The following is an 11,488-nucleotide window of genomic DNA, read 5'->3' on the forward strand; positions in this document are numbered from 1 at the left end:
TAGGTACTGTAGCATCCACGCATCCTTGTCTGGACCTTCCCCTCCGGCCGATTCCAGGATCAGCTTCGGAGCACGTGCACGTTCGGCGTGTCTGGCCGGCCCGTTGCGAGTCCATCGGGGGGCAACACGTGTATAACACAACCATGCTTGCTTGCACGCAGACAATCTCTCAGATCTCCGTCGTTCTGATTTGCTATACATCACTCGACTGAGGAAATCTCTCACACTTTTTGGTGTTGGACCATGAGGATTTGATATACACATCACTCGATTAGCTGAGGAAATCTCTCACATTTCCGTCATTCGGATTTGCTTGAAGATTCGTGCTCCGGCTAGTGGAGCGGTGTTGTCTTCTCCTCAGGCCCAAGAATTTGCATTTCTCAACAAAAAAAAAGGTAAAAAAAACCTTGGACACACATCGAGATTGGAAATAATGTGTTCTGTACCCATGTTAAAAACAGCAAGAACTACAGGCAATTATAAGCCGGCTATAATTTGCCATGTGTCGTGTTCGGTTTTTGCATTATGTCATCTACTTCTTGTGTAGGGATAGCAACGGGTTGGGTCGGAGTCGGATGGACCAAAACCACATCTGACCCGAAACCCGATAGTTTAAACCCGATCCGAGTCTGAAGTGATGATCGGGTGAAATTTGAGACCAAACCCGCACCCATCGAGTTCCTGTCGGGTTAGGGAGCTTGTTGTCCAGAGAAGCCGAGTGGGGCGGTGGCGGGGCGAGATGACGATAGGGTCACGGGGAGGTTGGGCGGTGCGGCTAGGCGCCAGTCCAATTGGACTGGGGGGTGGCGACGGGGGGGGGGGGGAGGGGGGCAGAGGCTAGGCGATGCGACCGGGTGACGCGACTGACCATCAAGGAACTCAAAGCAGTTCAAAACGAGTGAGGACAAGAAACAGCTTTGGGTTAATAACTCTTGAGCTGCTTGTCTCAAGTTAGGTCAAAATGAATGAGCTAGTTACTGTTAGAGAGAGGGTATAGGGTATAAATACTCCACACTAAAAAACTAGCCGTTACACCTATAAAAATACGGACACTCCGCAAAAGTGCGGACACTTTGTAAAAGTGCGAACCTTCTGTACACCCTTAGTTAACCCAAACTCTGCTAAAATACGGACTATGCGTAAAAATACGGACACTCTATATTTGCATCTTTTGAAAAGATTAGGACTAACCTAAGTGTAAGTATTGTGTTCGATGTATCTCTTATAGGTTTTTTAAAGATCTTTTGAGCACTTATTTCTACGCAAATAAGTAAATTTCGTATCCTCCTTAATAGTACGGCATCCTAAACTCAAATTTTTTAAAAATAAATTTAAAACTATAAGATCCATGTGTCGTTTTCTTTTTCCTTTTTAGAAGTCACCATGCATCAAATTCTCACTTGATCGTATTATATATATCCATACTTCATAAAACTTAGTTCTTTAATTATTTTATCATTATTACCAAAACTTACTTAAAGATCTAGATGCACTTCCACTCTCATGCTCTGTGATGAGTGATGAAACATATCCGAGCGATTTGGTGGGGCTCTATGAATACGCGTTGCAAGGTGCAGTGGGTTCCTTGGCAAACGATGATTTCGCCTAAAAATCATAGAGGGATGGGTTTTAAAGATCTTCGGCTATTCAATCAAACACTTTTAGCTCGTCAGGCTTGGCGTCTTATCACCTTCCCAAATAGCTTATGTACCCGCATTCTGAAAGCAAATTACTTTTCGCATGGTAATGTGTTTGACATAGTTACCACAGGAGAAGCATCTATAACATGACGAGCGATCGAGTATGGGTTGGAGCTTCTCAAGCAAGGGGTGGTGCACTGTATTGAGGATGGTACTACAACCCGAATATGGCGTGATAAATGGCTGCCTAGGCCCTATGGCATGCAACCGATTGGTAGTACCCGGATGTGCCGGCTCCGACGAGTGTGCCATCTGATCAACCATTCCAACAATATATGGGACGATTCTGCTATCAGAAGGTATTTCTTCCCCTATGACGTTTCTAAAACTTTGAAGATTAAGCTCCCAACTACTCGATCTAGCGATTACATTGCTTGGAATTATGAGAAATCTGGTATTTTCTCGGTGAGAGGCGCTTACAGGCTCGCTATGCGATTAAATCATGAGGTGGGGGTGATTGGTAGTAGCTCGGCTGCAGAAGGAGAGCGATGGGTGTGAATAAAAGTTATGGCCAGTACCGATGGCCTCCAAAGTGAAAGTTTTTGCATAGAAAATCATCAACAATAGGCAACCTACTAGAGTGAATAAATTCCATCACCATCTGGAGTAGCAGAAGACTTGTGAGCTGTGGCCACCAAGAAGATTGATTTCACGCTGTGCGCTACGACATGCTATGAGGGCTTGTTGGTGTCTACCTGCTGAAAGTTACATTCATGGCTCTGGTCTGGACTGGTTGCTGTTGATTGTCGATAAGTACCCTGCTAAGGTAACCTCTAATTTTCTTATGGTTATTTTGCACGCTTGGAGTGTACGGAATGGTGTCTTTCAAGCTGGGGAAAGAATTAAGAATTTCGCTAGAGGGATCGGTTCAATTCCTGATACGTTATATGGATTCAATGAGCTAGATTCACCACCAGGATTATTCATTGGATGCTAGAGGCAAACAAGGTGCCCTGCTGGCTGGGAGAAAGGAGGTAGTGCGTACGATGACCCTGCAGGATAAGAGATGAATTCCACCTAGTGAGGGTGCTCTAAAAATCATGATGCGGGTTCGTTCATTGAACAGACAGGTGCAACTGCGGTTGGCATCATTATCCGTAACCATGAAGGGCAACCAAAATTGATCCTTTGGCGTGTTTTATTCTACTGCAGGGACAGAGAGAAAGCTGAAGCTGCAACATGCTTAGAAGGGATTCGGTTGGCGGCAGCCGTTGATTTAACTAGGCGATGATCCTTAAATCCGACTGCTCGACGGTAGTACAAAAGCTCCGGGCAAACTCAATTGCTCTTTTCCTTGGTGGCTCCAATTATTAAAGAAGCCCTACAGGAAGCCCGACAACTGCAGAGTGTTGAAGTCATCAAGATAGGACGAGAGCAGAATAAAGTTACACATGAACTTGCACTAGCTATTAGATTGAATCGTAGTTGTGTCTTCTTCTAGTATTCCTAAGTGTGTCAATGTCTTAGTCTGTAATGACATTACTTAATTTTTAATAAAGCTCTCTCTTTCACACACAAAAAAAGAATGGTGTGGTACAGTATATTAAGAGAATATTCTTAAAATCTGTATCACCCTATCCTAAACGAGCTGCTAGCTTTCAGCCAACCAAACATAGGGACAAACATATCCGGGATCATCTCATACATGAAACAAACACTACCTAAGTGCTGGGAGCTTCGATATAGCCATCAACAGTCAACACACGGTTCGCCCATAGCAGATCGAGGCAATGTACAAGTTCTTGGTCCATTTTTCCTAGCATTTAAGTTCCAAGGTTAGGTTCACACACATAACAAGACACTGCAAAAGTGAGTTTCGTAAATGCATGAATGATGTACATCAACGCGTGTTCGGAAGAGGTGCACATGTACCTTTACATGATTGCTGGGGAAGGCGGAAGTTCGAAGAGTTTCTTGTGTCTCGTCCATTGGTTTCCTCTTCGGTATACTCAAGATAAAAGCAGCTTGGTCAGGCGTAGCTGCAGTCGAAGTTATTCTGTAACCAGTCTCCCATCGCCGATGGATCCCTTCACTTGGATACAGAAAGTCCAACTCCACAACCTATAGATTTCATGACAGATTCAGGATCCTCTGTAACCATGTGCAAGAAAATTCAGACTTTGAACAAATTAGCACATGAAACACTCCAGTAGCAAGCTTATATCTATTTGAGCGCACACATGGTGCCCATTCTTGCAGGCTTGCAGCAATATAGTTTACCGATTTATGTTTTACATGCAAAGCAAAAGGAGAAACAGAAGCTTCCAGCCCTCATAATTTGACATAGATCGTTTTTACAAGGGTGCAGATCAAACCTCATCGGGGAGAAAAAGCATCCTCTTGATACTCTAAACCCTTACAGGGGAGAAGTTGTCTTCTAGGTGATGAGCAAAGGGAGGTCTCTATGGATAGACTTCTATCAGAATTCAGAAGCCACCTCTGAAAGCCATGACCTGGAGGACCATGACTCATGGAACTGAAGGCAGCTTACAAATCATGGAATGCAGAAAAACAATTTGAGTTAAAAAGAATTGGTCCTACAACACCGAGTTCTAGTTCAAGTAATAGTTACTACCCAGAGGAAAGTGATTCAGATTAGGCAGCTTCCAGGACGTGCCTAAGGCTCAAACAAAGTTGACATGGGAAAGAAGAAGATAACAAGATTATGGATGGCAAACAACTTATCAAATTTGATTTCCACAGAGAATTAAAAAAAAAAGGGCTGGTGAGAGGAATCAATGTTCTATCAACACCAAACTTAGTGAAAAAAATATTTACAAGGAGTTTACAACACGGATGAAGTTATTTGACATATGAGGAACCACTAAATTCATGAAAAACAAAACGATGCTTCCAAATAACGTATTGCCAATAGCAAACTGATAAAGACAGGAAAATATATAACCTGAGTAGAATAGCCTGCATTCCTCGACATGACAACTCCCCAACGATTTCCAGCAGTAGCCATAGATGTTACATGAAAACCTTCTTTCCACTTCTTATTAATCCACTTATAAGGAAAAGATTCACTGACTTTGTATGATTGCTGTGTGTAAGGAGTTCCTGTAGTGATGAGACGTACCATATTAAAACAATATATGTTGGAAATAAAGAGACCAACAGTTCACAAGGAACATGCAGTAGACAGATGTTCTGTAAATGTTTGTCGACAGGAAACTGCTAATGTCATCAACTTATCAGTAGTTTATAAGAACTATGACCAAAAGGCAAACCAATATTAGCAAGTAATAGATAATATGGCAGCACAATATGTTTACAACGACACTGTGGCAACCTCTAACCTCAATTCTGACACAACCATGGGCTGATACACCATATATGAGACACATGCATGCAGTCAATGCGATGATTATAATGTACCTCAATACCAGCATACTTGCAAGCCTAAAGTTAAACATCATGGTAAAACAGGAAAACATTATCTCATTACTCACATTTCACACGATAAAATGAAATAGACTACACTACTTGCCAAGCAACTGTAGCTTTCAATTTCAATGCTGTTCAATATAATACTGATTACAACCATTCATAAACAGGCACATTATGGTTATGCAGGCAACGCCAATGTTTATCCCACAAAATCATAAAGGCACACCGTGTCCACAGGATCCTTTTTACCTACAAGACCCTCTTTGTATAGGGGGATTTGGATATAAAATCCTTAGGATGTAAATTCAAGTTTCAATCAAACCCTAAAAATTTCAGAGCAACAGCCCTCATCCAAACACCCACAAAAGGTTTACAGTTGATGCCTCATTGTTGTATCAGTAAGTCCAGTATACAAGCTACAATAACCTTGGTGCACAAGAGGCACTGCTAAACACTTGTTTCGATGTAACAGATAATTTTCCACAAAAGAGATCAGATCTAGTTAGAAAAGTTGTCAGTAGAGAAAAAGTAATTTACAAACCTTTGGACATTACAACCAATGAGCTTCCATTGATTGCTCCAGCTATGGCTGTTATATAATAACTCTTCTCCCACTGCTCCATAATCCATTCCTACATACAAACACAAGCTCAAGTCAGGAGAGAGAGAGAGAGAGAGAGAGAGAGAGAGAGAGAGAGAGAGAGAGAGAGAGTGCACCTTATGTAGAAACACTTGTGAGAGCTCATAAACTTGAGAACAGAACCCAGTCCCAGCATCCATGATGAGAGCCCAAAAATTTGCTTGAGAAGCCACACAGCTAATGTACAAGCCATCTTGATTACCTTTTTCTATATGCTGGTGAAGCCTTGAATCAGCTACATTATAATGATATCTAAAAAGGAAAAAAAGTAATGCCTTTTGCAATCAGATAAAAAAGAATATCATATTTAATTTAGGAAAGCAGTAAAAATAGAAATCAATAACTAAGGAACTAGGTTAACTTAAAATATTTCAAAAATAAAGAGCAAGCACATGCATACACAGAGAAATGGGAGCTGCACAAACTTCAATGTGCGTCACTAAAATCAGCATGTACGGCTTTAGTTTCAGATATGTATAACAATTTTGATTTGCTGATTTTGCCAGGATATAATGCACGGTTAAGGTCATGAGCAAGATGTATGACAATAGACTACTAGAGCTATCCTAAACATGACCAAAAGATATCCTACTTGTTATGGAATGTGTTATGGAAAGAGTCAAGTTAGTTTAGGCAAGTTATGGAAAGTGTTACGGAAAGAGTTAAGTTAGTTTAGGCAAGTTATCTAGTTGGTTAGTATTAGGTAAAGTTAGAGAATCCTAGGTGATTGTTTATTTTCTACTTTCCTAAGTTAGCTAGATGGCACCTCTCATATAAAGGTAGCCTAGTCCTTGTTAGAGGGGAATCAAGCAAGAAGAATTCAGAAAATGACTTAGACGGTAGAAGCCCGACGATTAGAGGGTGATCTGCCCTTGGCATTGATCAGAGCCTCTAGTCTATGGGAGAAGCCCAGGATTAGAGGGTGATCTGCCCTATCCTACCCCTTGTATCCATTGTTCCTCTCGTTCCCATAATATACTTAATCCAGCTAGAGTTATCCAATAATTAAGAATGTAGCCTCGGGACTCCCATCACATCCTTGATCTTAGGTATGTAGACCCTGCAACCACTATGTGCCAACTCTAGTCTTCTCTTGTTGTTATGTTATGTTTGAAAGGCTGTTGATCGAAACAAGGTTATGTTAGGTTGATAATATGTAGGATAACTCAAGGTTGATTTTTGTACCACACTGCCACTCGCATATTTGAAGGCAATTACCTCTGCTTCATGGGCCGCCTAGCATTATAAACTGAGATCCATTGAGTTGCTGGGCTCCCTAACCTAACTTTCTTCTTAGGCTGTTCATCATCCTCGAGATTTACAAGCATTCTTCCACGTTTCTGCCCAACCTATAGTTTGCACAACAGATCGATGACCAAATTTAATACAAGCAAATCAAGCTACAGATTCAGGTTGTGGGTAAAGCAGTGCAGACCTTTAGAGCTCCATCAATTCTGATGGGTCTTGAAGCAGGCCCTTCAGTCAAACCATCAAAAAGAGAAATTAATTTTGGGTAATTTGGCTCTTCATCAAATTTCATATTAGTGACCATCTCAAGGAAATGTTTGAATGGAGCTGGACAGAAGCAACACAGCATCTCTGGAGAAGTAGCCATTTTCTTCTTACAAACAAGAAAACTCTTGTTATCTCCCTGCATTATTAAGTCTTAGCAAAAATAGGTTCAACACCAAACAGAAAATGTTAATCAAACCCTGCTGAGCATGTTTAAGGCTACCTGATAGCCTTGCCAAGGCAATCTTCCTCTTATTAAAAAAATAAGGGTGTACGCCAGTGACTCCAGATCATCCCTCCTACTACCGGTGCGACCTAGATGAGCATGGACACTAGCATATCTAATTGTTCCCCTGCAAAAAGTAAAGAAGAGATAGTTATGACACAGTTTTATACAGAAAGAAGCTAGTATAGTAACATGCACACAAGATCTAACCAACCTAAAGATATCTGGCCTCTGATCATATTCAACATGCTGACCAGATGTTGCTTCTTTCCACCTGGATGCTGCATAATTTTGACATTAACAGAACCATGTCAAAAAAAGGTCAGTGGGGCATAAAACGCATGGAGATTATATTAAGTAGCCAATGGCAACCAGCGAATGTCATAGTGTCTCAAGAACGTGAGACTGACGATCTTCACATATGGATGAACTTATTTTGAACAGGAGCATACCTAAACCAAGATCAATCAAGAAAAGCTTCTTCTCATCAGCTGATCCAGGCTGACCAAGCAAAAAGTTTTCTGGTTTCACATCACCGTGTACAAAGCTGACAATGATAGGATCATAGGAATGTTGACATCAATAAATGACAAACTACAGGAAAATCCACGCCTCAAGATAATTATCAAATGACTTTAGATTACCCTTTTGAGTGAAGTTTCTCAAGAATAGATATGGCCTCAACACCAATGCAAGCAACCATATGAGTAGACATCCTATTGGAGATGCTGATACTCAGTAGGGAGTAAGAAAACATATGGACAAGGTAAATAGATTGACAAGATACTTACGACTGTCCTGCAGAATTCCAAACATCCCAGAGGCTAGGACCAAGCATATCCATTACCTGAAATTTTGGAATGCTGGTTGAGTAAAAGATCCAATTAAGTTTGGAGACATCTTGCAGTAAATGACTAAGTATAAACTCACAACTTACAAGGATGTAGTAGTCTCCCTGGCGACCCTTGTAGTGGACTGATGGTATGCCGTAGCAACCGTTGAGAGTGCTGGTTAGAAAAGATTAATGGATCATTATACACAGAGCATAATACGAAACTAGAAGGAGAAGGATTGTGTAAAGTGCTTACTGATAAACTTGCCACTCGTATGGGGGGCCATAGTTGCATCCCTTACTGCTTCGATGCTCAAGTTTTAGTGCGACCTGCAGGATATTCACCCAGACATTTGAACGGTGTACCAAATAGAACTTTAATGTCCAACTGAAGAAGATAAAACAAGCAACCTCGTATGCATCAGGACCCATACGAGAAGTTCCACCAGATACTCTTCTGCCAACGTAGACCTGACCAAATCCACCTTTGCCTAACTTCCTATCAGTTAAATATTCTGGGGAGTTACCTACTTGAACCTGCAACAGTTGGATAACATGCAAGTGCTTAATTCATAGGAGTAAATCTCTATATCATAAGATGTTGTTTAATGTTTATAAATAAGTAATAATATCAATAGCCACAGAAATGACAAACGATAATAATTATAGAAATTACAAACCTACTTCAGCGATAAGGACTTTATGCCACAAAGCAAGTGAGTGTATCTTCAGTACCCTGTACCCATTCCTAATCCCAGCAAAATGCCAACAATTTTGGCCGAAATGGAGAGAGACAGTTTTCTCAGCAATATGTATCAATGTTAATGAAAGATTAACACCAACTGTATTCCCTGAGAGAGTGTACTGAAAAGAATGGCTAAAGAGTGGTGCATGGAATTGTTTCAATAATTCCTCCAGTATAACAGGCAACAAAACGATAACATAGGAAAAAGTAAAGTATATTATTTTTCAATTCCTTCCAGGATCTTCTATTATTCTTTCCAAATTACATTTTTCCTGCTAAAAAATAGAAGTACTGTAATGGTATAATCCAGCCACTCAGCCCTTGATTTCTCTCATGCAACTTAAAAAAAAACACAACCCGTCATGCACAACAAAGCCAAACCTTGTGTTCCTCTTCACCATTCAGATGAATCATCATTAGTTATTACATCATAATAAGTTCTCACTTCGGTTTTGTTCTTTGCTTTGATATGAAACAAACGTGTCTTCTGCCCAAAATGCCCAATATATAGCAATGGCTAGCTAAGAGTAAGTGCTAAATTCCCCGGGACAGCAAACAGATACAGCACAAAAGGAGCATGTTAGTAGAAAAACTGTGTATCTGATACAACCGAAGGACATAGGTGAAGTTTAACAAATAATGCACTGTCAATGTGATGGAACTACCAAACCAATGAAACAACCTGAGCAAATAGCACAAGAAGTAACACGCTTTTTTAAGGAATGAAGGAGAACACATGATTGATCAGACTACAAAATGACAGGCCATGTAAATAAATGCAACAGGAAAAGAGAAGTCATACCCTCTCAGGCACTGGCGTTGTTGTGGCTTCATCCTCTGCCACAGCTAATCTGTCCGCACTTTCACCATCCATTCTCAAGCTGGCAGCCCGGTCAGCTGCCTTGTTCAAACCAAGGTCCTCCTGGGCTCTGCCGGCAACTGCCTCTCCAGCAACAGCTTCAGAGAGGTTCTTGCAAGGCAAATCAGTCTGCAAATCAATAACCCTGAGCCCCTTTCCTCTATGTTTCGAAGCAGGCTTCCCTCTTCCCTCAGCAGCTGCCTTGTTACCTCTGCCAACCGCAGCACCACCACGCTTTCCAGCCCTCCCCTGTGGAGCTGGTACCACCGGACTCCGAACTGGGTCTGCAGCCTGGACGTCAACCTTGTTGGACCTCAGACGAGCTCTCCGAGCACCACTTCGCAGCTCTGGCATTATCCCTCCATGCAACTCAGGCTGGCGCTACACCCCTCAATGCTCCTTTCAATCTCCGCATGCAAAAAATACCCAACAGGAAAGTATAAATTCACCGGTCAAAGGAAAACCATGACAGAAACTCAATCGGCAAACATCAAAATTTCAGCTCAACTGCTCAAGACATTTGTTCCTTCATGTCGTGGCAACCAAAATATGACCAGAGTTCAGGTGGACAAAAGAGGGGAGGAATCAAACTGGGGCCTTCATCGCCATCGCGAACCGCCTTAAAGACTCGCCCTTCTTTCCAATCACCACAGTCCTTTAAGCGGAATCGAATGCCGCCATCGGCACAAAAGGAAGCGGGGCATCTGCATCTCCATCACCCGATGCCTCCCAGGGGGACTCCACCCAGGAAAACCCACTTTTACCGCCAGATTAACGCCAATCGGGCGCCAAATCACCTCTAAACTAATCAAAACCCATCGCGAGGCGCCAATCCCACCCAAACCGCGCGTTTCTCCTAAATCCGCATTGACACAACCCGAGACAGGCACCTTATCGTCAGAGCCGAAGCATTTCCCGGCCCGAATCCACCGCCGGAGATCGAATCAGGCCGGCAAAACCCCATCGGATCGCGCCCACGTACCAGTGGACGCTCGACGAACGATCCGATCGTGCGGAAACCGGGAGCCGCCGCCGCGCGCGCGGATCAAAAGAGGCCGGAAAACAATGGGGGCGAAGTGGAGAGCGCCCGGCGAGGGAGCAGCTAAGAGAGACTTACAGCGGCCTCGTCTCGGCGGCGGCGAAGGCAGAGGCGCAGCGGCCGGGGAGTCGCCTCGGGAGCCGTGCGGCGAGGCGTGGCGACCGGGGGCAGAGACTGCGGAGCAGCGCTCGGTGCTCGGTGTCTGCCGCAGCAACTCATGCAGGTGGAGGTGGCACGAACCTGGGCGTGGGGTCGGATGTCATGGTGCAGCCGACGGGTGGGCCCTCCGTGGCAGTTTCCGAATTTTGTGTTACTTTAAATTGATGGAGTGGCGCTGGCTGTCCTTGACATGTGGGCCATATCTGGCGCCACGCTTGACCCTGTTGGTTTTTTTAAAGTCCGAGGCTTCGTCTTGAACTCACGAAATCCCCCCTCCTGCTAGAATTAAATCGCGTGAAAATTCCTGCATTTAAAATTTTAAATCAGGGATTAAGGTCTGTTTATTTTAGCTTGATAGTGTAAAAATCTACTTTATTATTTAT

At 42.8% G+C, this 11,488-nt stretch overlaps 1 protein-coding gene across 3 annotated transcripts; it reads right to left on the minus strand.

Annotated features, from left to right (window-relative positions):
• Positions 1 to 3,125: 3,125 nt before the first annotated feature.
• LOC133915272 (casein kinase 1-like protein HD16) lies at positions 3,126 to 11,167 on the minus strand. 3 transcript variants are annotated; one of them, XM_062358372.1, is made up of 17 exons: positions 11,025 to 11,167; positions 9,851 to 10,306; positions 8,715 to 8,840; positions 8,560 to 8,633; positions 8,409 to 8,478; positions 8,263 to 8,318; positions 8,116 to 8,187; positions 7,924 to 8,018; positions 7,686 to 7,752; positions 7,469 to 7,598; positions 7,169 to 7,384; positions 6,952 to 7,082; positions 5,811 to 5,985; positions 5,635 to 5,725; positions 4,606 to 4,763; positions 3,573 to 3,761; positions 3,126 to 3,456 (listed from the first exon to the last, which is right to left on the minus strand). In XM_062358372.1, exons 2-17 carry the CDS (start codon positions 10,259 to 10,261, stop codon positions 3,397 to 3,399), a joined length of 2,121 nt encoding a protein of 706 aa, XP_062214356.1. In that variant the 5' UTR covers positions 10,262 to 10,306; positions 11,025 to 11,167; the 3' UTR covers positions 3,126 to 3,396. The 3 variants fall into 3 exon arrangements, with proteins under 3 accessions (XP_062214356.1, XP_062214354.1, XP_062214355.1); XM_062358370.1 differs by having other exon boundaries at positions 9,851 to 10,314; XM_062358371.1 differs by lacking the exon at positions 11,025 to 11,167 and adding an exon at positions 10,416 to 10,946 and having other exon boundaries at positions 9,851 to 10,314.
• Positions 11,168 to 11,488: the final 321 nt, after the last annotated feature.

This window comes from Phragmites australis, chromosome 4, assembly GCF_958298935.1.
Source record: "Phragmites australis chromosome 4, lpPhrAust1.1, whole genome shotgun sequence".
In the NCBI taxonomy this organism is placed as follows: domain Eukaryota; kingdom Viridiplantae; phylum Streptophyta; class Magnoliopsida; order Poales; family Poaceae; genus Phragmites; species Phragmites australis.

Excerpts from the sequence above, each read along its gene's own strand:
- LOC133915272 (XM_062358372.1), bottom strand. The coding sequence starts at position 10,261 with ATGCCAGAGCTGCGAAGTGGTGCTCGGAGAGCTCGTCTGAGGTCCAAC. Across the intron at positions 7,083-7,168 it reads GAATTGATGGAGCTCTAAAG|GTTGGGCAGAAACGTGGAAG; the intron begins GTCTGCACTGCT and ends TGCAAACTATAG. Across the intron at positions 5,726-5,810 it reads CACAAGTGTTTCTACATAAG|GAATGGATTATGGAGCAGTG; the intron begins GTGCACTCTCTC and ends GTTTGTATGTAG.